At 63.3% G+C, this 27,176-nt stretch overlaps 2 protein-coding genes across 5 annotated transcripts; one reads left to right on the top strand and one right to left on the bottom strand.

The window, feature by feature from the left end:
* The first annotated feature begins 3,083 nt into the window (after positions 1 to 3,083).
* Positions 3,084 to 19,232, top strand: IDH3A (isocitrate dehydrogenase (NAD(+)) 3 catalytic subunit alpha). Of its 2 annotated transcripts, XR_009546652.1 has the most exons (12): positions 3,084 to 3,191; positions 7,658 to 7,720; positions 9,525 to 9,608; positions 11,260 to 11,374; positions 11,942 to 12,129; positions 12,406 to 12,539; positions 14,512 to 14,614; positions 14,715 to 14,779; positions 15,947 to 16,031; positions 16,609 to 16,761; positions 18,289 to 18,618; positions 18,659 to 19,232. XR_009546652.1 is itself a non-coding variant. In XM_060179550.1 (11 exons), the coding sequence occupies exons 1-11, from the start codon at positions 3,165 to 3,167 to the stop codon at positions 18,370 to 18,372; spliced, it is 1,101 nt and encodes a 366-aa protein (XP_060035533.1). In that variant the 5' UTR covers positions 3,084 to 3,164; the 3' UTR covers positions 18,373 to 19,232. The 2 variants fall into 2 exon arrangements, 1 of the variants encoding a protein (XP_060035533.1); XM_060179550.1 differs by having other exon boundaries at positions 18,289 to 19,232.
* A 154-nt stretch (positions 19,233 to 19,386) lies between these two features.
* On the bottom strand, positions 19,387 to 26,629 carry ACSBG1 (acyl-CoA synthetase bubblegum family member 1). 3 transcript variants are annotated; one of them, XM_060179547.1, is made up of 14 exons: positions 26,439 to 26,629; positions 26,230 to 26,303; positions 24,894 to 25,114; positions 22,930 to 23,018; positions 22,782 to 22,850; positions 22,563 to 22,637; positions 22,334 to 22,483; positions 22,067 to 22,243; positions 21,737 to 21,918; positions 21,401 to 21,646; positions 20,758 to 20,975; positions 20,222 to 20,361; positions 19,852 to 20,098; positions 19,387 to 19,746 (listed from the first exon to the last, which is right to left on the bottom strand). In XM_060179547.1, exons 4-14 carry the CDS (start codon positions 22,963 to 22,965, stop codon positions 19,661 to 19,663), a joined length of 1,626 nt encoding a protein of 541 aa, XP_060035530.1. In that variant the 5' UTR covers positions 22,966 to 23,018; positions 24,894 to 25,114; positions 26,230 to 26,303; positions 26,439 to 26,629; the 3' UTR covers positions 19,387 to 19,660. The 3 variants fall into 3 exon arrangements, with proteins under 3 accessions (XP_060035530.1, XP_060035531.1, XP_060035532.1); XM_060179548.1 differs by having other exon boundaries at positions 22,782 to 22,829; XM_060179549.1 differs by having other exon boundaries at positions 22,709 to 22,850; positions 26,439 to 26,578.
* Between the last annotated feature and the right edge of the window lie 547 nt (positions 26,630 to 27,176).

Below are 27,176 nucleotides of genomic sequence, written 5' to 3'. Positions count from 1 at the left end.
CCCGCCCCCGGTCAAGCGCCTCCAACCAGGCCCCGCCCCGGCCAAGCTCCTCCAATTACCAGGCTCCGCCCCGTCAAATTACCAGGCCCCGGGTCCGCCCCCTGACCCCGCCCCATCGATTGCCAGGCTCCGCCCCAGACCGAGCTCCACCAATTAAAAGGCGCTGGTCTTCCCTGCGGCCCCGCCCCCAGGCCGCACGAAGCCAGATGCCGGGAAAGACGCCACGCCCCCTTAAGCTACCAGGCCCCGCCCACCAACGCCATTGGTGAGCTGGAGGGGGCGGGGCCTAGAGCGGCGGGCGGGCCCAGGTCCTCGAAGTGACTTTGCTTCGACCTCGCCTGGGTCCCTAGGAGCTCAGCTCTGCGTCGATGGGCCCCTGGAGGACGCCGACTGCGGAGAACGTGAAGGGCTGGGTGCGTCCGCAGACTGAGCACGGGCGGTCACTGGGGCAGAGGCCGCCGCGCTCACGTGGTGGCATCTGGCGGCTCTTGCTCAGGCTTCCCCCTGTGCTGATCGCCAGCACCTGCAGAGGGTCACGTGGCCCTCGGGGGTCCCGGGGTCGCAGTCCCCACACAGGACCCGGGAGGACAAGGCTGCGTAGTAGATGTCAGAACTGCACTATCGATAGGAACAGAGTCCAGCGCCCGTGTCCAGCGCAGAAGCAATTACAGAAGCCAGACCTCCCACCTTCTGCTCCCCAAAGGGAATTCTGGTCCATAATCCCAGAGGGGGAGACTTTTTAAAAATTGTTATTATCTATTTATTAGATAGAGACAACCAGAAATGGACAGGACGGGGGAGATAGAGAGGGAGGGAAGGGGGGGTAGATAGCATAATGGTTATGCAAAGAATTGAAGAATGGTTATGCAAAGCAGTGAAGCAGGTCTGCAGGTGTCTCTGTCTCTCTCCCTATCCCCCCTCCACCCTCAATTTCTCTCTGTTCTACCCAGTAAAAATAGAAAAAAATGGCCATCAGGAGTAGTGGATTCATAGTACAGGCACCAAATACCAGTCCAAAAGAGAGAGAAAGACGGACACCCGCAGACCTGCTACACCACTTGTAAAGCGCCTCCCCTACCGGTGGGGAGCCGGGGCTTTGAACTCAGATCCTTGTGCTTAGTACTAAGTGCACCACTTCCTGGTTCCCATTTTATTGCCTTCCCCCCCCCCACCAGAGCACTGCTCAGCTCTAGTTTATGGTGGTGCGTGGGGATTGAACCTGGGACTTTGGAGCCTCAAGCATGAGAGGGATAACCATAATAACCATTAGGCTGGGAAAAAACAAACAAACAGGGGAGTCGGGCGGTAGCGCAGCGGGTTAAGCGCAGCGGGTTAAGCGCAGGTGGCGCAAAGCGCAGGGACCGGCGTCAGGATCCCTGTTCGAGCCCCCGGCTCCCCACCTGCAGGGGAGTCGCTTCCCAGGCGGTGAAGCAGGTCTGCAGGTGTCTGTCTGTCTCTCCCCCTCTCTGTCTTCCCCTCCTCTCTCCATTTCTCTCTGTCCTGTCCAACAACAACAATAACCACAACAATAACCACAACAATAAAAAACAAAACAAAAAGGAGACAAAGAGGGAGTAAATATTTTTAAAAACAGGAAAGAGAAAAAAATTATAACCATTGTGCTATCTACCCTCACCCTTACTGCTTTTTCTATTTCTCATTGCCTCAATAGAGTTTACTGTACTGACGGCTTCCCTGGGAGTGGACATTGTCCCCTTGAAAGTGGCCTTGAGTCCCTCTGCCTCCCCCAGGGACTGTGCGGATGGACTGCTGAGCGCTGACTTGGTTAACCTCGGTTAACCTTCAGCCCGCAGGCGGGGTTTCTCTTCGGTGGGGGTGGGGGAAGTGCCCTCGCTGTTTATATTGTGTCCTCTGAACTTTACCCCCAGTCTTGGGTCAACAGAACCAGGCCGGGCCGGGTGACAGTGTAAGCAAACAGCATAGAGGCCAGGGCTGCCGGGCTCAGCTCAGACCCCGGGGCCGGGGATGTCCAGAACCCGGCACACACACGGGCTGGGGGGATGCCGGGCCCTGAGCCATTCCTGGAGCTGTGGGGTGCGTGGACGGCAGGGACAAGCCCCAGCAGAGGGCAGGTCATGGCCTCGGGCTTTAGGGACGTACAAGCGGACGGACACCCCCGCTTGTCCCTGCCTGAGCGCCGCCACACAGCCATGCTGGATTTTCCAGGGGCGCGCTAGCTGTGTCTGTGCTTCGGGGCCAGGCTAGGAGGGCGGACCCCGCCACACACACACACACACACCCCGCGACAGCACGGGGACCCGGAGTCACTCCTTCCCCGCATTTGCTTATTTTTGCCAGAGCCCTAGTCAGCTCTGGCTGACGGCGGCGGCTTAGGGAATCAAACCTGGGACTTTGGAGCCTCGGGCGTGACAGGTCTTTTGTAGACCATTGTCCTAGCTCCCTCACTCCTAAACCTATTATTATTATTATTTTGGTCTTTGATATTTTGAAATGTTTTTTATCATATTGACTGAGATGAGAGGGAGCCAGCTGCAGCCCCGCAGGTGAGGACCGGGGCCTTGAACCCGGGGCCCGGCGCATCGGGACGTGTGCACCTCACCAGGCGCATGCCCATCGGGCCCAGATCTCCCTGTTTTTAACCACCACTTCACGAGAGGGCCGGGCGGCGGTGCGCAAGGACCCGGGTTCAAGCCTCCGGCCCCGCCTGCAGAGGGGAAGGTCCACGAGTGGTGGAGCGCGGCCGCGGCGTGTGTCTCCAGTAGCAGAAGTAAACAAACAGTATCAAGAAAGGGCATCCCGGTGACCTTGCAGCCCCGCTTCCGGCCGGCGGCGGGACGTGCAGGGCTGAGGGGCGCCTCAGCGTGACGCGTGACGAGCGAACACGTCACTGGGTGACCCGGGAAAAGGCTACCACCCGGTGGGTTTGCAGCGCGGAGGCCGGCTCTGGGAGCCCTGCCCTACACACGAAAAAGGAAGAGGCAAACAGCTTTCCGCACCGCGCATCCGCTTCCGGGTCGGAGTTCCCGTTCGGCGCGACGTGGCCGCGACGGGGCCTGTGATTGGCTGTGCGGCGGGGTACGCGCGCGGTCCCTGGGCGGGGCCGGAGCGGGGATTCCGGGGCGGGGCCTAGGCCGGCGGCTGCGCACTGGCGTCGCTGCTGTCGCCGCGGTCGGAGGGACGCGATGGCCGGGCCCGCGTGGATGTCCAAGGTGAGCGGCGGAGGGGCGGCCGGGGGTGCGCGGGGGGCTCCGCGCCGGGGGCCCGGCGGGGCGGGGATGGCGGCGGCGTCAAGGGCGCGGCCCGAGGTCACCGCGCTGCCCCCGGAGCCCCCAGGGTCCCCCGTTTCCACCGACCCCCGCCCGCAAACTCCGGGCGCCCCGTCTCCATATGACCCCAGCTCCCCAGCTCGACCCAGGGTCGCCGGGAAGGACGTGGGAGCCCCGCCCCAGGATGACCCTGACCCGCCGCCTGCGAGACGGTCCCTCCAGCTCGACTCAGTCCCCCCCGGAAAGAACCGTCCCCAAAAGTGACCCGATCCCACCCGCAGGACCTGGGGGCTCCCCACACTGACCCGACCCCCACCCGCAGGACCTGGGGGCTCCCCACACTGACCCCGACCCCACCCGCAGGACCTGGGTCCCCACACTGACCCCGACCCCACCCGCAGGACCTGGGTCCCCACACTGACCCGACCCCCACCCGCAGGACCTGGGTCCCCACACTGACCCCGACCCCACCCGCAGGACCTGGGTCCCCACACTGACCCCGACCCCCACCCGCAGGACCTGGGGGCTCCCACACTGACCCCGACCCCACCCGCAGGACCTGGGTCCCCACACTGACCCGACCCCACCCGCAGGACCTGGGTCCCCACATTGACCCGACCCCACCCGCAGGACCTGGGTCCCCACACTGACCCGACCCCACCCGCAGGACCTGGGGGCTCCCCACACTGACCCCGACCCCACCCGCAGGACCTGGGTCCCCACACTGACCCCGACCCCACCCGCAGGACCTGGGTCCCCACACTGACCCCGACCCCACCCGCAGGACCTGGGTCCCCACACTGACCCCGACCCCCACCCGCAGGACCTGGGTCCCCACACTGACCCCGACCCCACCCGCAGGACCTGGGTCCCCACACTGACCCCGACCCCACCCGCAGGACCTGGGGGCTCCCCACACTGACCCCGACCCCACCCGCAGGACCTGGGTCCCCACACTGACCCCGACCCCACCCGCAGGACCTGGGTCCCCACACTGACCCGACCCCACCCGCAGGACCTGGGGGCTCCCCACACTGACCCCGACCCCACCCGCAGGACCTGGGTCCCCACACTGACCCCGACCCCACCCGCAGGACCTGGGTCCCCACACTGACCCCGACCCCACCCGCAGGACCTGGGTCCCCACACTGACCCCGACCCCACCCGCAGGACCTGGGGGCTCCCCACACTGACCCCGACCCCACCCGCAGGACCTGGGTCCCCACACTGACCCCGACCCCACCCGCAGGACCTGGGTCCCCACACTGACCCCGACCCCCACCCGCAGGACCTGGGTCCCCACACTGACCCCGACCCCACCCGCAGGACCTGGGTCCCCACACTGACCCCGACCCCACCCGCAGGACCTGGGGGCTCCCCACACTGACCCCGACCCCACCCGCAGGACCTGGGTCCCCACACTGACCCCGACCCCACCCGCAGGACCTGGGTCCCCACACTGACCCCGACCCCACCCGCAGGACCTGGGTCCCCACACTGACCCCGACCCCCACCCGCAGGACCTGGGTCCCCACACTGACCCCGACCCCACCCGCAGGACCTGGGTCCCCACACTGACCCCGACCCCCACCCGCAGGACCTGGGTCCCCACACTGACCCCGACCCCACCCGCAGGACCTGGGTCCCCACACTGACCCCGACCCCCACCCGCAGGACCTGGGTCCCCACACTGACCCCGACCCCACCCGCAGGACCTGGGTCCCCACACTGACCCCGACCCCCACCCGCAGGACCTGGGGGCTCCCCACACTGACCCCGACCCCACCCGCAGGACCTGGGGGCTCCCACACTGACCCCGACCCCCACCCGCAGGACCTGGGGGCTCCCCACACTGACCCCGACCCCCACCCGCAGGACCTGGGTCCCCACACTGACCCCGACCCCACCCGCAGGACCTGGGTCCCCACACTGACCCCGACCCCCACCCGCAGGACCTGGGGGCTCCCCACACTGACCCCGACCCCACCCGCAGGACCTGGGTCCCCACACTGACCCCGACCCCACCCGCAGGACCTGGGGGCTCCCCACACTGACCCGACCCCCACCCGCAGGACCTGGGTCCCCACACTGACCCCGACCCCCACCCGCAGGACCTGGGTCCCCACTCTGACCCCGACCCCACCCGCAGGACCTGGGTCCCCACACTGACCCCGACCCCCACCCGCAGGACCTGGGGGCTCCCCACACTGACCCCGACCCCCACCCGCAGGACCTGGGTCCCCACACTGACCCCGACCCCCACCCGCAGGACCTGGGTCCCCACTCTGACCCCGACCCCACCCGCAGGACCTGGGTCCCCACACTGACCCGACCCCCACCCGCAGGACCTGGGGGCTCCCCACACTGACCCCGACCCCACCCGCAGGACCTGGGGGCTCCCCACACTGACCCCGACCCCCACCCGCAGGACCTGGGTCCCCACACTGACCCCGACCCCACCCGCAGGACCTGGGTCCCCACACTGACCCGACCCCCCAGCTCCACCCTGGGTCCCCCAGAAAGAACCTGGACCCCCCCAACTGGACGACCCTGATCCCCTCGCCAGGCCAGACCAGGGTGCCGGGGACAGCGGTGCTGGACGTTCGTTCAGACCCCAGCTCCCCCCCCCCCCCCAGACAGACCTGAGCCCCGGCCCCTGTGGCTTCCCCTCCCGGAGGAGCCCCCGTCTCGGGCACCTGCCCGCCCGCACCTGCCCGGGCCCCCGCCAGCCGGGGCCACCCTGGCTTCAAGGTCACCGTGAGTCCTGTCGAGATGGGCCCCCGGGTCTGAGCCCCCGCCACTGCCAAGGTCGCGGGAGCCAGGCACAGCGGCCCACCGAGGGTCCCCGACGCCCCTTCCGCCTGGGGAGCCGCGCCCAGCTGGGGGCCGGCAGCAGGAGCCTTCAGCTTGTAGCCGGGCGCCCAGAGCCTCGAGGCCCGCCGTCAGTACCCGCAGGTCCCGGAGGAGGCGCCTGGTGTGGCAGAAGGAGCGCCCAGCTGGGGCACCTGAGATGGGCACTGCTGGCTTTCTTACTCGGTGCCCACAAGGCAAATCTGCCACTCCTGGCAGCCCCCCACACCTCTTTTTTGGGGGGAGAAACAAATTGAGGTGGAGGCAGGGGGACCCGCAACCCTGGTTCACCACTTGTGGAGCTTGCCCCTGCAGGTGAGGGCTGGGGGCTCGAACCTGCGTCCTTGCACGTTGTAACAGGTGTGCTTGCAACCCGGCCTGCGTCCTGGGTTCTTACTCTGGATGGGAAAGTGCCGATTCGCAGTCGTTGAGAAACGGCTTCTCGAGACCTTTGTCGCTGGGGTACAGTTTCCCGGGCGCCTGCAGCCCCCCCCCCCCCCCTTCTTGAGACCTTACCGCAGTGACCTCGGGTCTGAACTCGCCCCCTCGCTCTGGTTCTTAAATCCCGGCGTGTCCTGGCTGACTGTCTCCGTGGTGAGCCCTGGCCTTGCCTGTCATCCTTGGCGGGCGACTTGCTTTGGCCCCAGACAGCAGGTGTCTGTCCGAAGCCTCCGTGTCCCCCGGTGACCTGGCAGGGAGCGGCTGGGGAAGTCCTGGGCTCCCGGCGGTCCCTGGCGCCGCTTGAGTGCTGGAGCCGGCAGCAGCCTGGCCCCTCTGGTAGTTCTGTGAGTCGCCGCTGCACCCTGGCCCTGTTACGACCGTCACCGGCGCTGCCCGACTCAGGCCCAGGAGAGGGAGCCTGGGGCACTGCCCGGGTGGGTCTGTGGGTGAGAAGCCCCCGCACCCCTGCCTGCCTGGGTCCCTCTCCAGGCCTCACTCAGGAGGAAGGAATCTAGTGCTTTTGGGGTCGTCTGCCCCGCTCGTGAGGCCCCCTGTGCCTGGGCCTGGACCCTCTGCGTCTCAGTCAGCCTGTGTGGCCGCCCTGCCAGCCCCGCTTTACCTGGACTGGGCCGTGCCAGGACCCTACGTTGCGCCGCCCTCCTCTCCTCGTCTACGCCAGGCTCCTGCCGCTCCCTTGAGGGTCGCTTCTGCTTTCTGGAAAGTCCTGTTGTCCCGACCGTGGGCCGGGCACCGGGTGCCCTCCTGTGGGCCACCCTCAGGCAGCCACCCTGGGTCCTGTGGGGAAGGGCCGGGCCACGTGCGGGCAGAGCGGGCCTGGGGGTGCCGTGTGCAGGATCCCCGGGCTCGGCCTGTGCGTTAAGGAAGCCTGGGTGCATCCTGAAGCCGACGGACGGACGAAGACCGGAGCGCAGAGACGGGGCCTGGGCTGGAGGCTGGGCCGCATCACTGCAGAGCAGCCGCGAGGTGTCCCACTGCTCCGTCCCTGAGTTCTCCCAGCAGGGAAATGGGGCCCAGGGGGTGGGGCAGGTCTATGATGGCTGGCCCCTGCCTCCGTGCAGCCCACCGCGTGTGACTCCTCTGTGTTGATGTCACTGTAGGTCTCTCGGCTGCTGGGGGCTCTCCACAACCCAAAACAGGTGACCAGAGGTTTTGCTGGTGGCGTGAGTATATTTCCGTTTTTTTTTTTCTTTTCTCCTTTGCAGAAGTTTCTCAAGGAAAATGCTCTAATCCATTTACTGTAAAGCATCCCCTCTCCCTTTATTTAAAAGACACATCTGGGCAGGGGTAGATAGCATAATGGTTATGCAAACAGACTTATGCCTGAGGCTCCAAAGTCCCAGGTTCAATCCCCTGCACCACCATAAACCACAGCTGAGCAGTGCTCTGGTGTAAAAAAAAAAAAAAAAAAAAAGACACACCCAGGCTGTGCCTCTTAAGTCACTGGCAGCATGTGCACACGTCCCAGGCCCTCACATCCCAGCTGGCTCCGAGCATGGGGCCAGGCCGCTGTTAGGCTGACGGAGTCACCCTGGGCCACGCGCCTCACTCTGCGGTGCGGAGAGGAAGTCGCTGAGAAACTTCAAAGCCGCTTTGCGAGTTTATTTTATGAGCAGCAGCTTGGCCGCCATAGGGAAGGGCCCTTGGTCTCCGAGCGCCCCCACCCCGGCTCCCGGCATCACTGGGGCTCTTTGCTTTCCTGCTAAGAGTGTGGGTCAGTGGCCCGCACCCCCTCGGCCACGCCCCACTCCCCGCTGCTCCTGCACCCCGCCACGCCTCATCCTGCAAGGCCCGCAAGTCCCCGCACACTCTGCTCTGACTTTACGGTGTCTCCCTGTAAAGTAGGTTTTCTTTGTGTGAGACCCTCGTCGTTAGCTGTGGGCGAGCAGGAGAGAGCAGGGGGCCTCCCTTGGCTCTGCTCTGCAGGGCTGCCAGGCGCCGAGGCTCCAAGTGGAAGCTGGTGGGGAGGGGGCACTGAGCTGTGCTGCCCTATAACCAGGATTCCAGAAGCAGGTAGAGACAGTGGCTATTCTTTTTTTTTAAAGAAAACTTTATTTCCTTTATATTTCTTTCTTTCTTTGTGTGTATATGTCTATACATGTGTGTTTGTGTACGCGTATGTGTATTTGGGTAGAGGAGATAGAGGTGATGGGAAAGAGACAGAGAGACACTCGTAGCCCTGATTCACTTGTGAAGCTTTCCCCCTGCAGGTGGGGCCAGGGGCGTGAACCTGGGTCCTTGCACACTGTAATGTGAGCCCGTAGCCAGGTGTGCCACCGCCTGGCCCCAGGCCTGTTAAGAGACAGCTCCAGTCATTCACAAGCTGCAGTCTTCCTGCCGGGCCCAGGCTGCCGTGAGCCAGCGGCTGGAGACTCAGGAGGCTGAGCCACACCCGGCTGCCGGGCCCTCGCATGGGCCGAGCCCGCTCTGGCTGCAGGCTGTTCCCGCTCCTGGGCACAGGAGGGGCAGGGGTGGCGGCTGTCACGCGGGGTCTATGTCTGCATCCTGGGACCACCATTTGTTTTCATGGAGAGGCTCTTTTTTTTTCTTTTTTCTTTTTTTGATAGAGACTGAAATTGAGAGAGTGATGAGGGGTCCCCTGCAGCCCTCCGCACCCCTCGTGAAGCTGACATGTGCCCGCTGTGTGGGTCTATAGACTTGGTCCCGACGTGGCTTGTCTGAAGAGGGAAACGCTGACAGTCGACCCTTCCCTCGGGTGTTAGGGAAGAGCCCGGGCCTCGTGCCCAGACCTTCTGTTCCTGAGCGTAGAGCCGGGCTGGGGTCCCGCTGACATGACCTGTCCTTTGGGTGTTCACATCTCCAGCCTGCCCTCTGCAAACCCTGCCTCTCGGTTTTGCCGCCCCTGTAATGAGCCAGGGGCCAGGTCTGCCTTCTCCTGAGTGTCCCGGTGGGCAGTGTCCTCTCTCAGCCTTCAGAGCCTCACCGCCGTCTTTGCCTTGTGTTTAGGCTCAGACGGTGACTCTGATTCCAGGAGATGGGATCGGCCCAGAAATCTCCGCCGCCGTTATGAAGATTTTCGACGCTGCCAAAGTAAGTGGCCCCTTGAACGGTGGTTCAGAGACGGCTCTGTGCCGGACCGCGAGGCCCGTGGGTCTCTGCAGCGTCTGGGTGCCGTTGGCAGTTGACCGTGTGGCAGGCCCCTCGTGGCAGCGCCCCGGAGTCTGGCTTGTGCTCCCGGCGCCGCCTGCGTGAGGAGAGGAGAGAGCTGGCCTTGCTGAGATCGTCAGTGTGCTTTTGATTCCTGATGCGTTCTCACGGGAGGAATGGCTCCTTTGACAGCCGGCCCGCCGGCCCGGCCTCGTCTCGCGTGCCTATTGGTGTCTGTCACCCAGGGGACTTGGGACAGAGCGCTTGCTGTGATCCACTGCTCCCGATGGCTTCTTTTCTTTTCTTTTTCTCTTTTTTCCTGTCTTTTTGCACAGAGACACCTGCAGCCCTGGTGCACAGCTCGTGAAGCTTTCCCCCAGCATGTGGGGACCAGAGGCTCATCTCAGGTCCTTGTGCCCTGTAATGTGAGTGCTTAACCAAGTGTGGCACCGTCACCCTTCCACCCCACCTGCGGCATTTTTATTTTAAAGGTTTCATTTATTTTTGAGAGACGGACAGGAGGAGGAGGGAGGGGGAGCCAGAGGATCCCTGACACGTGTCACCAGGGTCACCCTGGGCCGCCCAGGCAGTGTTCTCAAGTCCTGTTCACCTGAGGACATGGCCACTGCTCTGGTAGATGGCCGACAGTGCGACACCAGTCAAGACTGAGCTGCGACCAGCGTCCTCAGAGTTTCTAGTCAGCCCCCCGCAGAAGTGAAGCCCGACTGGCAGTCCTCTGGCCTCCGGCCTCTGTCCCTCGGCCTGCGAGCACCCTCCCAAAGCCTGGGGGGACGGGGGCCTTCTTGCACTGCTTCCCGCCAGTGGGCCTTTTTGTCGTCTTGATAATTTAGGGTTTGTTTGTTGTGTCTGACAAAATGCGGTTAGCCGGCGCTTCTCAACCATGTGCTTTCAGTGAAAGAAATGCACCGTCTCCTGAGCCACGCTGCCCTCAGCGCGTGTTCTCCCGTTGGCGGCAGAACTCAAGGAGCAGGAAGCGGACGGGCCGGGGGGGGGGATTTAGCCCCACCTCGCCCTCTGGTAGCTCGCTTTAAACTGCCGTGAAGACGCTCTGTGAGCTCAGGAGGTGGATGCCCTGCCCGTGCTGCCGCGCACCTGTGGGCCCTGTGCTGATCTGGCTGCTGTCCCAGTGGGTCTCAGGTGTCGCCATCTCCCCGATGCAGACCCGGTCTCTCACGGGCAGGCTACTTGCTGGTCAGGGGTGACCTGGTGACGCATTGTTGGGCTCTGAGGCCCTGACTCCCAACGCTGATGCCACCTGTCAGTGTTGGCGAGAGAGAAAGGAAGAAAAACTTTCCGATGAGAACGCTTCCGGGAAGGCCGGGTGGTAGCACACTGGTAGAGCGCTCACATTGCAGAGTTCAGGGCCTGGTCCCCACTGCGGGGGAGCCTCCATTTCGGCCTGTGCTCTCCTGACTGTGGCGGCAGGGCCGTGAGGAGGGGAGAGGCAGCTCCGGGCGTGGGACCTCACAGTGTGTGTTCGCGAGCCAGGGCCGACGGTGTTCGTCTGGTGACCGTCTGGTGACCGTGTGGCTGTGCGCTGCTGAAGCCCTTCCCTGTCTCCGGTGGCGTCTAGGCTCCGATTCAGTGGGAGGAGCGGAACGTCACGGCCATCCAGGGGCCGGGCGGAAAGTGGATGATCCCTCCCGAGGCCAAGGAGTCCATGGACAAGAACAAGATGGGCTTGAAAGGTAGGCCGCCCACCTGCCGCAAGGCCCGTGGGGCTCCCTGCCCGGATGCCATTTGAGGGCTTTGCTCCGGCACACGTCCCGAGCGTTGCTGGCTGGATTCATTCACTTAGGAGACAAAGTGCCAGAGAGGCTGGAGCGCTGCTCAGCTCTGCATGTGCTTGCGGGAATCGAGCCCTTAACCTCCAACCCTTAACGCCCTGCCCGCTGCCACTGCCCGAGCCTGGCTCCCACTTCTGTACACGTTCCACATTCCTGCCATTTCAGTGCCTGCTCGAGGCTGCGGTCCACATCAGCAGGGTGTGCAGATTGGAGTTCTGCATGGGCTCTCGCCTGCTGCCACCCTGGCTGGGTGGGGAGGGACAGGCTCTCACTTCCTGTGCCCCCTGGCCAGGAGAGCGTCTCCCTCTTTCATTATGACCAGTGAGTGCAGTCTCCAAGCTGGCGCTGGCACGGGCGAAACGAGCATGGACCAGTCCACAGTGCTCAGCCTCGCTGAGGGCTGTGCCGCCAGCAGGATCTACGGGCGAGGCTGAAGCTAGAGGTGAGAGACGTGCCCTTTCCACACAGGCCCCTTGAAGACTCCCATCGCCGCCGGACACCCCTCCATGAACCTGCTGCTGAGGAAGACCTTTGACCTGTACGCCAATGTGCGGCCGTGCGTGTCCATCGAAGGCTACAAGACCCCGTACACCGACGTGAATATTGTGACCATCCGGGAGAACACGGAGGGAGAATACAGCGGCATCGAGCACGTGGTGCGTCCCTCCCTAGGCTGTCCGTACCATGGGCAGCCGCCCGGCGCCCTTCACCATGCCTTGGGGCTGGGGCCGGTCATTTCCCTGGCCCAGGGCCTCAGGCCTGCCGTACCCTGTGGATGCCGGAGGACGTGGCTTGGCTGTTTTGGGGCGGGGGCGGCACCTGAAGCCTAGCCTTCACAGTGGCAGCCGCCTCTCCATCCCCCATCTCCATCCCCATCCCCCATGTGCACTGCCCCCCCCCCCCAGCGAGGCTGGCCTGCCCCTCTCTTTCAGATCGTGGACGGGGTGGTGCAGAGCATCAAGCTCATCACTGAGGAGGCTAGCAGGCGCATCGCAGAGTTTGCCTTTGAGTACGCTCGCAACAACCACCGGAGCAACGTCACGGCCGTGCACAAGGCCAATATCATGTGAGTCCCATGCACAAGGCCACAGGAGAGCCTGCCCCCAGGCTCTGGGTGCCACTGTTAGAGCCCTGGTGTGTCTCTTCCTCTGACCTGTCTTCACCGTGGGTGGCCGGAGCCCACAGAGAGGGCGGGCCTTCAGGGCCTGGGGCTGAAAAGGACAGAGCTAGCGTTGCTGGAACTGGCGCCTGGGTGCTCGGCGGGGGGTGGCAGTGGCCGGCAGTGTGCCAGGTCCCTGGGCATGGACACATCCTGGCATCTAAGCCTCCTTTTAAAAATGGAAACTACCCTTTTCAAGATACTTTTAGGGACGGGGTGGTGGTGCACCTGGTCAAGCGCACTCATTACGATGCACAGAAACCTGGGTTCAAGCCCCCATCCCCACCTGCAGGGGGACGATTTTAAATATTTACTTATTTATTCCCTTTTGTTGCCCTTGCTTTATTGTTGTAGTAGCTGTTGTTGTTGGCTAGGACAGAGAGAAATGGAGAAAGACAGACACCAGCAGACCTGCTTCACCGCCTGGGAAGCGACTCCCCTGCAGGTGGGGAGCCGGGGGCTTGAACCGGGACCCTTACGCCGGTCCTTGCGCTTTGTGCCACATGCGCTTAACCTGCTGCACTACCGCCCGGTTCCCAACATGTTCTATTCTTGTCTGGATACTGTACTTACATATTTACAGACACCTGCAGACCTGCTTCACCACCTGTGAAACGACACCCCTGCAGGTGGGGAGCCGGGGGCTGGAACTGGGATCCCTACACAGGTCTTTGCGCTTTGCACCACCTGCACTTAGCCCACTGCACTACCACCTAATGTGTATATATATATATATATATATTTTTTTTTTTTTTTTTAAAAAGATTTTATTTATTTATGAGAAAGATTGGAGGAGAGAGAAAGAACCAGACATCACTCTGGCAAATGTGCTGCCGGGGATCAAACTCAGGACCTCATGCTTGAGAGTCCAAAGCTTTACCACTGCATCACCTCCCGGACCATGGGGGAGATTCTGTGTGTAGTAAAGCAGGATTGCAGGTGTCTTGTCTCTCTTTCATCCCCTTCCCTCTTGATTTCTGGCTGTTTCTATTCAGCAAATAAAAATAATAAAAGAAGACACTTTGGGGGTTGGGCGGGTTAAGCGCACGTGGCGTAAAGCGTGAGGATCCTGGTTCGAGCCCCTGGCTCCCCACCTGCAGGGGAGTCGCTTCACAGGTGGTGAAGCAGGTCTGCAGGTGTCTGTCTTTCTTTCCCCCTCTCTGTCTTCCCTTCCTCTCCATTTCTCTCTGTCCTATCTAACAACGAATGACAAAAACAGTAATGACCACAACAAGGGCAATAAAAGGGGGAAAAATAACCTCCAGGAGCTGTAGATTCATGGTGCAGGCACCGAGTCCCAGCAATAACTCCGGAGACAAAAAGAAAAAAAAAAAGACAGTTTTAGGGTTTTCTGAGTAGATGCTACTTGCTTATTGCTGGCTGCCACCATAAGGACAGTCACGGTCTGTGACAAGCGTCTCCACTCTTCTGTTTCTAGCAGTGTGCTGGGACTGTTCACTGTGCACTTCACTGACTGAAGGCAGGGCCGATGGCTTTGGAGAACTTTGTGTTGTTTTTTTTCTCTCCAGGGTCATCGCTGGGGCTTGGTGCCTGCACTACGAATGCACTGCCCCTGGCAACCATCTTTATTCCGTTAATTGCTTTTGCTGTGTTTGTTGCTGTTGTTGTTGTTACTGGATAGGACGAGATAGAGAAATTGGGGGGGGGGGGAGAAAGACACCTGCAGACCTGCTTCACCGCTTGTGAAGCGACGCCCCTGCAGGTGGGGAGCCAGGGCTCGAACAAGAATCCTTGCACTTAGCCTGGTGCACAACTGCCCGGTCCCTGGGAACTTTGTGTTCTTGAATACTATTTCCCTGACCACAGTGTTTTCCTCTTGCAAGTATTTGCTGTAAAATAATTCTTTATTTAAATGTAGGAGAATGTCAGATGGACTTTTTCTGCAAAAGTGCAGAGAAGTTGCAGAAAACTGTAAAGATATTAAATTCAACGAGATGTATCTTGATACAGTCTGCTTGAATGTGAGTACACGCTCCTGCTCCTGCCCCTGCCCGGGGGAGGGGGGTGCACCTGCCAGCCAGCCGCTCTGTCACTGACCCTCGCTGCTCCCCCTCACCCCAGATGGTACAGGACCCAGCCCAGTTCGACGTTCTTGTCATGCCGAATCTGTACGGAGACATCCTCAGGTGAGCCCTCGCCTGTGACCTCTCCTATTGTGAGTCGATTCTGACAGCTCCTGCGGTGAGATGGTGGCGTGTGCTGGCCGCTGGGCTGTTGGCTAGATCAGCTCTGGGCTGTCATCCATCGCTTTTCTCTTCCCATTTCTTCAGCTTCCCCCCCTTTTCTTTTTTTAAAAAAAATATTTATCCCGTGGTCCAGGAGGTGGTGCAGTGGCTAAGGCACTAGACTGTCAAGCATGAGGTCCTGAGTTTGATACCTGGCAGCACATGTACCAGAGTGATGGCTGGTTCTTTCTCTCCTATTTTTCTCATGAATAAATAAATAAATTCTTTATAAAATATATATATATATATATATATATATATTTATCCCTTTTTGTTGCCCTTGTTTTATTGTTGTAGATATTATTGTTGTTATTGGTGTCGTCGTTGCTGGATAGGACAGAGAGAAATGGAGAGAGGAGGGGAAGACAGAGAGGGGGAGAGACAGACAGACACCTGCAGATCTGCTTCACCGCCTGTGAAGCGACTCCCCTGCAGGTGGGGAGCCGGGATCCTTATGCCGGTCCTTGTGCTTTGTGCCGCGTGCGCTTAACCCGCTGCGTCACCACCTGCCTCCCCCCCCTTTTCTTTGATGTGTGTGGGGAGGGGCGGGGGGCAGCACCTCAGGAGGCCTGTGCTCTGTCTGCCACTGCGGCAGCCCCCAGCCAGTCAGCGGTTCCCTTACTTGGTCGAGTCAGCATTGTCGGGCGTGTGGTGACCATTTGGTGCAGTTCTGCGGTCTCCGGGTGCCATTCCTGGCGGACAGAAAAGCAGCGAGAACAGAACCGCTCCTGTGTGCCTGGCAAACTGTCCCCAGGTCGTGTCACCATTTGGTGTCTAGACAGACACACACAGGACACTGACCGATGGCAGTCTCTGGATCCGCCTCCTGACTGCTGGCCCTGCCCCTTTGTCTCGTCTGGTGGCTGCGGCAGTGTGGCCTCCCTCCCGGCCCTCAGCCATGTTCTCGGTTTCTGTCACTGTCGTTCCTGTGTCTGCAGGACAGCTCTGTGAGCTGCGCCCCCGCCGCCTGTCTGGAGCCCCGCTCCCTTCTCAGCTTTTCAGGGGTGGTGTCTAGGGGCACATCTGGGCGCTCAGTCACATTTCCTTTTATCGAAACTACCCCCCCAGTGACCTGTGTGCGGGACTGATTGGAGGCCTTGGGGTGACACCGAGTGGCAACATTGGAGCCAACGGGGTGGCCATCTTTGAGTCGGTAAGGACCCCTCCCCACCCCCCAGAATTGGAGATGGCCCAACGCAGCCATTCCAGCTCTGAGGATGCTGCTTCCTTCACTGTGTCTGAGCTTGCTTTCATGTCCTGCATTCTTTCCTCAATGCGCTTCACTACGCGGTGCCGGAAGAGACAGCTAGCCTGTGTTCTTGCCTGGAGATAGTATATGTTAGGGAGACGAGACCCAGACAGTTGTGGCATGGGAGGTGCCGCTAGCTCAGGGCCTTGTGTGTGCGGGGCCTGCGCTCTGCTGCTGTGCCGTCTCCCCACCCCCGGCTTGTTCTGCACCATAAGACTCACTCTGGGGCAGGGGAGACAACATCGTGCTTCTGCACACAGACTCTCCTGCCTGAGGCTTCGAGGTCTCAGGTTCAGTCCCCTGCCCCACCATCAGCCAGAGCTGAGCAGGGCTTTGATTAAAATAAAGAGTGGAGTAAACGATATAATAGCAACGTTTTTCCAAAACACATGGCCTCTGCTTTGCCAGGGCCTCTTGCATTCCCCCTGCATGGAGGGCAGGAGGGGCATACGGGTGCTCATGGGCTCTCTGCCACCCACAGGTGCACGGGACAGCCCCGGACATTGCCGGCAAGGACATGGCCAACCCCACGGCCCTGCTGCTCAGCGCCGTCATGATGCTGCGTCACATGGGGCTGTTTGAGCATGCCGCGAGGATCGAGGCCGCCTGCTTCGCTACCATCAAGGATGGGAAGGTAGGGTGCCGGGCACTGAGTCTGACGGGCTTCCTCACGGGCCCGCCCGTGCACGGACCAGCTGCGGCCCTGGCTCATCTGCTGGCAGCCGTGGCGTGACTGCCTGGGGCTGTGTTCCTGACCCGACTGAGGGGCGTAGCGAGCTGAGGCTGAGGTGGTGCCACGCCGGGTGGGCATGGTGGCGGCGGTCTCATTGAGCACGTGGGTGATGCGGAGGGACGCAGGCAGCGGAGCGCTCCCAGCCTGCACCCCCGTGACGGCGGTCTCAGCCACGCGGCACGCTGGCCGGCGCACACTGGACTCACACACTGTCTGTGATGTCAGAGGGATGGGAAAGATGGCGAGGAAGAGAGACGCTTGTGAGGTTCCCCTCCTGCAGGTGGGAGCAGGGTCTGAACCTGGGTCTTTGTGCGTGGGGACATGTATGTTCCACCAGGCGTGCCACCGCTTGCCCACCCCCCTTTTTTGAACCAGAGACCTCAGCCTCAGGCAGTTTTTTTTTTTTTCTTCCTCCAGGGTTTTTGCTGGACTCGGTGCCTGCACCATGAATCCATCGCTCCTGGAGGCCATTTTTTCCTTTTTGTTGCCCTAGTTGTTGCAGCCTCGTTGCGGTTTTTATTGCCATTGTTGACATTGCTTTGTTGTTGGATAGGACAGAGAGAAGAGAGGGGGAGAGAAAGACAGACACCTGCAGACCTGCTTCACCGCCCATGAAGCGACTCCCCTGCAGGTGGGGGGCCGGGGGCTCGAACCGGGATCCTTACGCTGGTCCCTGCGCTTTGTGCCACCTGCGCTTAGCCCACTGCGCCACCGCCCGACCCCTTCCTCAGGCAGTTTTGCAGAACCCCTGTGCTGTCTCCTGGGCCCGTCTTTTTTTTTTTTTTTTTTATCTTTGTTTATGGGATAGAGACAGCCAGAAGTCGAGAGAAAGAGGGAGAGAGACACCTGCAGCCCTGCTTCACCACTTGCAAAGCTTTCCCCCTGCAGGTAGGGACCGGGGGCTCGAACCTGTGTTCCTGTGCACTGTAACGTGCACTCAGCCAGGTGTGCCACCACCCGGGCCCCATCTATTTTCTTTGTTGTGTGAGCGACACACAAGAGTCACGGTGCTACTGTCTCCACCTCCCCCGCGCTCTGGACCTGGCAGCCATGAGGTGTGCGTCTGCCTCTGAAGGTGCCACTCCCTTGGCGTGGCGCTGCCGGGTGCCGTGTGGCGTGTGGGCGCACTGGTTTGCCTCAGCCAGGATGGAGAGACCCTTTCTCTTGTGGGAACACTGAGACGGAGTCACGTCATTCCTGCCTGAGCCAGTGCCCTGCCTTTGTCCCCAGCCCCCAAGATGGGTGGCAGGAGCCGGGTCTGCAGGGTCTCCCTGCTTCCTGTGGCAGTGCTGCGAGTGCTGCGTTCTCTGGCGTGTGGCACGGGGGCTTCTGTCCTGGGGGGGGGGGGGTTTCACAGGACCTTAACTGGAAGTGCTCTTGCTTGGATCAGGACTGGATCCATTTCCCCTCACTGTTTCCTTTTCTCAGAGCTTGACGAAAGACCTAGGAGGCAATTCCAAGTGCTCCGACTTCACAGAGGAGATCTGCCGCCGAGTGCGAGACCTGGACTAGTCCCCCCACCCTCACCCCCGGCTCGCTTGTTGCCGCAGCCCCAGCTGCTCAGAGGACCTTCCCCGCTATTTATTCCCCATCTACTGGCAGACCGTTTCCGTGAACTCCACGTGGACTGTGCTGTTATCCATTGTCAGCCATTGTTCACTCGCTAACTACTCCCCTCGGCGCTAACAAGACCTGACTTTTTAAAGCAAACCCCCTCCTCAGTTTAGGACAGACAGACAGGCAGAACAGACCCCCTCAGTTTAGGACAGACAGACAGGCAGAACAGACCCCTCCTCAGTTTAGGACAGACAGACAGGCAAGAGCAGTGTCACGCAGTAGCCCAGGACACTGTTCTTAGCAAACTGAACAGACATGAGGTTTCTGGGGAAAGGTCTCTGCAGGCATGTTTGCTAGCTAGCGACGTGGACAGTGCAGGTTTGTCCTTAGAAAATCACTGAGTAAAGACCAGACGTAGGAAACACCAGGGAGTTTGCTGATACGACGGGCGTGAGTTGGTCCTGGCTTCTTCCACTGCGCCTCACACACGACGTGGCTTTCCCCGCAGCCCGGTGCATTGGCTGCAAGGACCTGAGCCCTGTTGCTCTTGGCGAGGCGACAAGGTGCCTGTGCCCCTGGGTGTTGTCGAGCCCCACGCACCCTCTGTATCTGCAGGCCGCCAAACTGGCTGGCAGTGACCCGGGACTCGGCAGAGAAGACCACAGGCACGGGGCTACTCCACTCACCATTGTCACACCACCAGGGAGCCCTGCGGCTGTGAGCTGACTCCCGGGCTGGGCGGCCGCTGCCTGCCAACACAGTGTGCCACCACCTGGCTTGGTCCTTACTAATAAAGGATTCCCACACCATTGCAATTCCTCCCTGCTTCCTCCTGGGGTGCGGGGGCTGGCTGCTGGGAGGCCGCCGCCCTCTCAGGCCTTCCTGCCCGAGGCTGGGCCAGGCCTCTGGGTCACTGCTCATGCCTGGGGCCGGCCCATGTGCACTGGTGACAGAAAGCCGGGTACTGTGGACACTTATCATGAGGTTTAATTCTCAGTTACGGGTTAAACACAGCTGAGGAGGCAGCCAGCTTGGTTAGCGTGAGTCAGTTGGCGTGTGCCCATGGGGCTCACGGCATGGGCTCCCTGCTCTGACCACAGGCGTGCCGGTAGCCTCCCCCCCCCCCAATCCCTACGGGCACCGGCCCCTGGCTGGGTGACCTGAGCAGAAAGCAATACGGGAATGAGCTGCATGGCCAGCAGGTGACAGTGCAGAGCCCTGGGTCCCCACGGTGGCCTGCAGGTCACTTGCTCTGCTCCTGGTAGAAGGCGTCGATGACCTCTCTGTACTTGTCCAGGACCACCAGCCGCTTCAGCTTCATGGTGGGGCCTGGACAGAGGGCAGGAGCCTGAGCCTGGGGTGGGACGGGGAGCGGGGAGGCACCGTGCCGTCCCCCGGCCACCTGAGCTGCCCGCAGACCTTGGTCAGACCTACCCAACTCGCCCCCTGCGATGGAGAAGTCCCTGGGGAGGATGGCCCACTTCTGGATGTGGTGGGGCCTGGCTGCAGCCTTGAGGTTGACACGCCGGATGCCCTCCTCGACGGCCCGGTGCACAGCCTGGTCCTGCAGCCCCACCACCTGCGACACCCTGGTGGCCTGGCTGCCCATACGCCGGCAGAACTCCACAGCCTGCTCTGTCAGCTGGTCCGTGGGCTCCAACGTGTCGGGGTCCACTGTGCACTGGGGGTGGGGCCAGGTCAGCACCCGCGGGGGTCTCGGCCCCACCCCATCACGGCGAGGGGTGCTGTGACCTTGGCCGGGGAGGGGACAGCGGGGCTGTGAGCTGGGGGGCACGGGGAGTACCTTGAGAGTGAGCAGCAGGGACAGGAACTTCCTCCGGTCCCCCACAAGCATGGCGTTACTGACGACGGGCAGCTCCGCCTTCACGGCCTCCTCGATGGGCACCGGTGCCACGTTCTCCCCGCCCGCCGTGATGAGCAGCTCTGGGGGGACCCGGCACTGAGCCCCTCCCAGAGCCGCCGCCCTCCACTGACAGGAGACGGGCACAGGCACCCCCAGGCTCTGAGCTGCCTCTTCCTGAACGCCCTGCCCTGACCGCCTTCGCCAGTCCCATGGGTGCCCGGCGGCACGTGGGAGGTACTGGAGGAAGTGGGGTGCTGTGGCATCTCTCCGTCTCTGTCCCTCTGCCTGGCCACACCCGCCAGGCCCCACATGCATAAGTGGAGGTGCGGGTGCCTGGGGGGCGGGAAGCAGCCCCCCACACACACAGCCTCGCTGGCTCTGAGCGGGCAGACGCTGCCTCAGCTCCTGCCCCTGAAGTTCCGGTTCCCCAGGCCACCCTGGGAACCCCGCCCGCCGGCCCGCCAGGTCTCGGGCACCTTTGAGCCGCCCGGTGATGTAGAGGAAGCCGTCGGCGTCCAGGCGGCCGGCATCCCCCGTGTGCAGCCAGCCGTCAGCGTCCAGGGCCTCGCGCGTGGGCCCCTCCATGTTGAGGTAACCCATGAAGATGTTACGGCCCCACAGGCAGATCTCGCCTGTGCCCTCTGCGTCCTGCTCCACCAGCTTCACGTGGCAGCCTGGCACCACCCTGCCGGAGCTGTGGAGGATGGGGAGGGGATGAGTAGAGGGGCCAGGGGAGGGGTGCTGGGGGCATCAGGGGAGTTGCATAGGGTCAGAGGAGCTGGGGAGGGGGTCAGGGAAGGGTCACAGGCATTGGGGTGGGGGAGTTGGGAGGGGTCAGAGGATCAGGGGTGCGGGAGGTCGGGGAGGGGGGGTGGCCAGAAGAGATCGAGGGAGCTGGGGAGGCTGGGAGGAGGGGCACAGGCCGAGCACTGTCCTGGGGTGCAGAGACACTGGGCCGCAGAGCCCCCCACCCTGACCACACCCTACTGGCCCAGGCACCCCCAGCACGGGTAGCCAGGGAGGGCCGAAGACTCCTAAGAGACCCCCCGCAGTCGGCCTTGCTCCCAGGACCTTGGAGGAGGCCCCTGGCGCCCCTGGCGCCCTGGGCCTGGGCCTCACCTGTAGAGCCGGTAGATGTCAGGGCAGGACATGAAGTGGGGGCCTGAGGTCTCGCTGAGCCCGTAGCCGGCGTATAGCGGGATATTGAGGCCCAGGAAGAAGCGCTGCGTGTCGGCCGCCATGGGGGCCGCGCCGTAGAAGCTCTTCTGGCACCTGGAGAGCCCCAGCGCCCGGCGCACCTTGGCCAGCACCAGGTGCTCCGCCAGCCGGGCCGTGAAGGGCTTCAGGTCGCTGCGGGAGAGGGCGCTGCAGAGGCCGAGCCGACGCCCCCGCTCCCCCCAGCCCCAGGCGACAGGCCCGCGTGGGCGAGGCGGGGATCCCTCCGGGCCTGCATACCTTCTGAGGCAGGCGAGGTTTTGCTGCAGCGTCACCGACATGGCCCACAGCAGCAGCTGGCGCCGGAGGAAGCCGGACCGCGCCACCACCTCCTGGATGCGCTCCATGATCTTCTCCCACACCCGCGGGACCCCCATGTGGGATGTGGGCTCCACCTCCCGCATCGTGTCCACCAGGCTCCCCTGCGGCCGGCACGGAGGTGAGAGGCCCGGCCGGACACGCCCCACTCCCTGCCGGGCACCCGGGGCGGGGAGTGAAGCGCACACCCGAGGGGGGGCCCAGGAAGGGTGGTGGCGGGTGCCCCCCTGGCCTCTCCAGGGCCGTGCCGACCTTTAGGGCGTCGGGCTGGGCGAAGCAGACCCACGCCCCCCACTGGATGCCCGTCCACAGGTCGTAGATCTGTGCTGCGATGTGGCTGAGCGGCAGGTAACTGACCACCACTTCCTGCTGCCTGTCCGCCGGCTGGATGCCCCCCGCCTGGCTGCTGAAGCGAGCCGTCCACGTCACCTGCGGCGGCACCCGGGCTGGCACCTGCAGCTCTGCAGGCGCCCCGCCTGCCCGCCCGCCCGCCCTGGCTGGCGCCCCGCCACCGCCTACATTGTCCTGACTCAGCATGACGCCCTTGGGGGGCCCCGTGGTGCCCGACGTGTAGACCAGGACGCAGCACTGGTTGGGCTGCTGGGCCTCCAGGACGGGGTCCAGCTGCTCCTCAGGCACCTGCTCCCCCAGCTCCAGAAACTCCTTCATCTGGGGGCGAGGCTGTCAGGGTGGCTCCCTCCTCCCGCCCCGCACCCCTCCTCCTGCCTCCAGCCCCCGCCCCACCCACCGAGTACACGTTGTCCATCTTCGGGGCCTCGCAGCAGGTGACGACCGCCTTCAGGTGAGGCAGGGTCCCCCAGATCTGCAGGGAGAGTCAGTGCGTCCCTCCAGGCCGCCCTTCGGCTCCTCCCCGCCCCCGTGGCCCCCACCCACTTGGAGGATCTTGTCCAGCTGCTGTTGGTCGTCCACCACAAACACGTTGGCACGGCTGTCGTGCGCGATGTACCGGCAGGCCTCGGGTGAGCTGGTGGTGTAGATGCCTGTGACGATGCCCCTGGGGACGAGGACAGGCCGGCTGGCAGACTGTCGGGGAAGGGGGGCCGCCCCACCCCCGCTACCACCCCCGCCCCAACCCGGCCACGTGCCCCACTCACCCCGCGAACACGGCGCCCACCGCCGAGAAGAACCATTCCGGGGAGTTGAAGGCCAGGATGGCCACACTGTGGGCCGGCTCCAGACCCAGCTGGGGTGGGTGGGTAAGCGAGCGGGGGGCCAGGCACCCCAGGGAGCCACCTCCCCCAGAGCCTGTGTGCCCCCACCCAACACAGACCCTGCTCTGCCAGGGGCCAGGTGGGCTGAGGGTGCCCGAGGGAGGGGTGGGGGCTGTGCAGGTCTGGGATGCAGGGTCCTGAGGGAGGGGTGGGCTGTGCAGGCCAGGGGAGCAGGGGGCCCAAGGGAGGGGTGGGGGCTGTGCAGATCTGGGGTGCAGGGTCCTGAGGGAGGGGTGGGCTGTGCAGGTCAGGGGTGCAGGGTCCTGAGGGAGGGGTGGGGGCTGTGCAGGTCTGGGATGCAGGGTCCTGAGGGAGGGGTGGGCTGTGCAGGTCTGGGATGCAGGGTCCTGAGGGAGGGGTGGGCTGTGCAGGTCTGGGGTGCAGGGTCCTGAGGGAGGGGTGTTGGGAGCATGTGTGAGCCTGATAGAGCTTAGGGAGAACCACCCCCATCTTTGGATGGAGGTCTGAGAAGATAGCCTCTTGGTGAGTCTCTCTCAACCGAGGTGAGCATAAGGGGGGAAACTCAGACTTGGTTCTTTCCTTCTTGACTCTCAGGCCCACAGAAACCCCAGTACTTCCCTCCATTAACTGCAGGCCACATGGCCGCAGATTCACTCATTCAAAGTCACCTTCTGATCACAGAAGAACACACCTTATCACACACTTCATCACACACCTCAGACCCCAGACAAGAGAAATTCCAAACTATACGGCCTTTTGATATTCATCTTCTCTCTGTCTCACCCTACGGGTTTAACCCCTATGCTTCTCTCAGATACCTTTGGATAATTAAGCTGCTTGTGTTATGGAAAATAACTGTCTTGTATCTCATCAATTCCTGTCATACCAGCCCCCTACCTTAGGGGCATGCAGACCGTTAAGAAACCTGTCATTTCTGACATATTTCAGTAATATTCCCTTCGTTTGTTTTTCTATTTAACTCATGTCTACCTGGCTAATAAATGAGTCTGAGTTCTGAGTTAACACGTGGAGAGCTCCCTGGTGTCTTTTACTTCGTGTCATCCCTGTCGTGAGTGAGAAAGAACCAGTCCGTTACTTTTCCCCTGGAGATCACCCCAAACTAGAGAGAGACCCTGACAGGAGGGGTGGGCTGTGCAGGTCAGGGGTGCAGGGGTCCTGAGGGAGGGGTGGGCTGTGCAGGTCTGGGGTGCAGGGTCCTGAGGGAGGGGTGGGCTGTGCAGGTCTGGGGTGCAGGGTCCTGAGGGAGGGGTGGGCTGTGCAGGTCAGGGGTGCAGGGTCCTGAGGGAGGGGTGGGCTGTGCAGGTCAGGGGTGCAGGGGTCCTGAGGGAGGGGTGGGCTGTGCAGGTCTGGGGTGCAGGGTCCTGAGGGAGGGGTGGGCTGTGCAGGTCTGGGGTGCAGGGTCCTGAGGGAGGGGTGGGCTGTGCAGGTCAGGGGTGCAGGGGTCCTGAGGGAGGGGTGGGCTGTGCAGGTCTGGGGTGCAGGGGTCCTGAGGGAGGGGTGGGCTGTGCAGGTCTGGGGTGCAGGGTCCTGAGGGAGGGGTGAGCTGTGCAGGTCTGGGGTGCAGGGTCCTGAGGGAGGGGTGGGCTGTGCAGGTCAGGGGTGCAGGGGTCCTGAGGGAGGGGTGGGCTGTGCAGGTCTGGGGTGCAGGGGTCCTGAGGGAGGGGTGGGCTGTGCAGGTCTGGGGTGCAGGGTCCTGAGGGAGGGGTGGGCTGTGCAGGTCAGGGGTGCAGGGGTCCTGAGGGAGGGGTGGGCTGTGCAGGTCTGGGGTGCAGGGAGCCTGAGGGAGGGGTGGGCTGTGTAGGCCTGGGGTTCAGGGGTCCTGAGGGAGGGGTGGAGGCTCCCGGTGGGGTCCCCGCTCGGCTCACCTTGAGGAAGCCCTTGGCGGCCTTGCGGGCCATCAGGTAGTACTGGGTGTAGGTGATGTTCTCCCACTGGCCCCCGCGCTTGAAGCCCAGGGCGCTGAGGTGGCCATACTTGGCCAAGGCCTCGCGGAACATCTGGTGTACGGTGCAGGGTGTCTGCGGGCAGCTGGCGTCCACGCGCAGGCGCACCCGGCCGTCGGCCCGCGTGGTCCACAGGGCCTCCTCTGCAGGGGAACCGTAGCTGGGCCTTCCCCTCCCATCTCCCCAGAGCCTGGAGGACTGGAGTCGCCTCCATGCCTGCTCTGCAGGATGCCCGCCAGTCAGCCACACTGCGACCTGAGCCCCTCGTCCATCCCCCAAGAATGGGTTCAACTACTGAGCAAAAAAATATTGCTGAAGTAATATCCTGAGAACACACACCTGAACTCCTCGGCCACGGAGCCAACAGCACTAGCCCCTCACCCCATAGCCCCTCAGCCCCTCACCCTCAGCCCTCAGCAACACAGCCCTCGACCCTGAGCACCTCAGCCCACCAACCTCCAGCCCCGCACACCCTCAGTCGTCAGCCCCTCAGCCCCAGCCAGACATGGATGGAGCCCAGGCAGCCTGCTCCCGCTGCCCTGGCCTGTGGCTGCGAGCGGGGTCTTGTTCCCAAGGCCCAGCTGCGGCCCCTGCCCTCGGCCTGGCCCGACCCGGCCGGTCTCCTTAATCGCCCATTGTGCCACGCTGAGAGCACTGAGCGGGCACAGCTCGGGGGAGCACGGGATGGGAAGGGTCAGCTGTGGGACCGCTGCCCCCACCTGGCCTCAGGCCAGGCCCTCAGGGAAGCAGAGGACACAGTCGGGCTGGCGAGAGCAAGAGATAAGGACAGGCAGGACAGAACACTGTGGCCTTGGCAGGACACACAGTCCCCTCAGCCCCCACAGGCCCCACACCCCTCAGCCCCCAACTCCTACCCCCCACAGCCCCCACAGCCCCTCAACCCCTCAGCCCCCACAGACTCTCAGCCCCTCAGCTCCCACAGACCCTCAGCCCCCACAGCCCCTCAGCCCCCACAGCCCCTCAGCCCCCACAGATCCTCACCCCCTCAGCCCCCACAGACCCTCAGCCCCCACAGACCCCCACCCCCTCAGCCCCCACAGATCCTCACCCCCTCAGCCCCCACAGACCCTCAGCCCCCACAGACTCCCACCCCCTCAGCCCCCATAGCCCCTCAGCCCCCACAGTCCCTCAGCTCCCACAGATCCTCACCCCCTCAGCCCCCACAGACCCTCAGCCCCTCAGCCCCCACAGACCCCTGTCCCCCCTCAGCCCTCAGCCCCCTGTGAGCAAGGCTCACCTGTGCCTGGGGCCAGGACGTGGTGCGGGGGGCTCGGGGCATCTCCGCAGAGTGGCTGTGGGTCGCTCAGGGGGCTGGCGGGAGGGAGGGACGGTCACAGGTGGGCCTCCCGACGGGCCCTCTCCCCGCACTCCGAGGGCGCCCAGACCCTCTGGCGGCCCGCCCCGCAGCCCAGGTGTCCCGGCCCAGGCGGCCGCGCGGCCGGTTACCTGCTGCTCGCGCGCTGCCCGAGTCCCCGGCGCGGCCGCAGGCTCAGGCTCAGGCTCAGGCTCAGGCTCAGTCTGTGCGCACAGCGCGGCCCGCCGGGCGGCAGCCGGCTGAGCAACCTGAGGCAGGTTTGGGCGGAAGGCGGGGGTCAGGGCCGGCGGGGGCGGCGTTGGCGCCGGCGGGCAGGGAAGCCGGGGCTGCACGTCCGCCTCCGGGTCATGGGCCGGCGGACACCCCCAATTAGCCGGGGCCACGCGGGCCGAGCCCGTGGCCGCTTCCTCACAAACAAGCCGGCGGTGAACGCCCAGCGGGACCGGCCCGCCCTAACGACAGGCGTGTGAACCGGTTCTGGCGGGCGGCTCGGTCGGGCGGGGGGGGGGGGGCCTGCACCCCGTGCTAAGGGCCACGCGAGGCCCGGCGCGCTCCGCCGCCCCACAGCAGGACGGACGGGCCTCCCGCCCTCCTCACCCCCGGGTCACGCCGCCGCCGTCCCCCGGACACAAAGCCCTCGCGCCGGAACCCCCTCCCCGCGCCTAGTCTGCCGGAGAGGAGAGGCCGTAAGCCCCACCACCTCCAGGAAGGCCTACGGGGTGAGGGCTGGCACGAGGCTCCGGGCCCACCCCGCAGCAGGGGCTCTGCGCGCCGCGCCGCGCCGTGTGAACGTCAGCCTCGGCCCCTCGGCCCCAGCCGCCGGGCTCACACAGGGAGCGCGGGGCCTGCGGCATCTGGCGGGGCCGGTG

This window comes from Erinaceus europaeus, chromosome 20, assembly GCF_950295315.1.
Source record: "Erinaceus europaeus chromosome 20, mEriEur2.1, whole genome shotgun sequence".
Taxonomy (NCBI): Eukaryota; Metazoa; Chordata; class Mammalia; order Eulipotyphla; family Erinaceidae; genus Erinaceus; species Erinaceus europaeus.
This window is presented reverse-complemented; position numbering and strand designations above follow the sequence as displayed.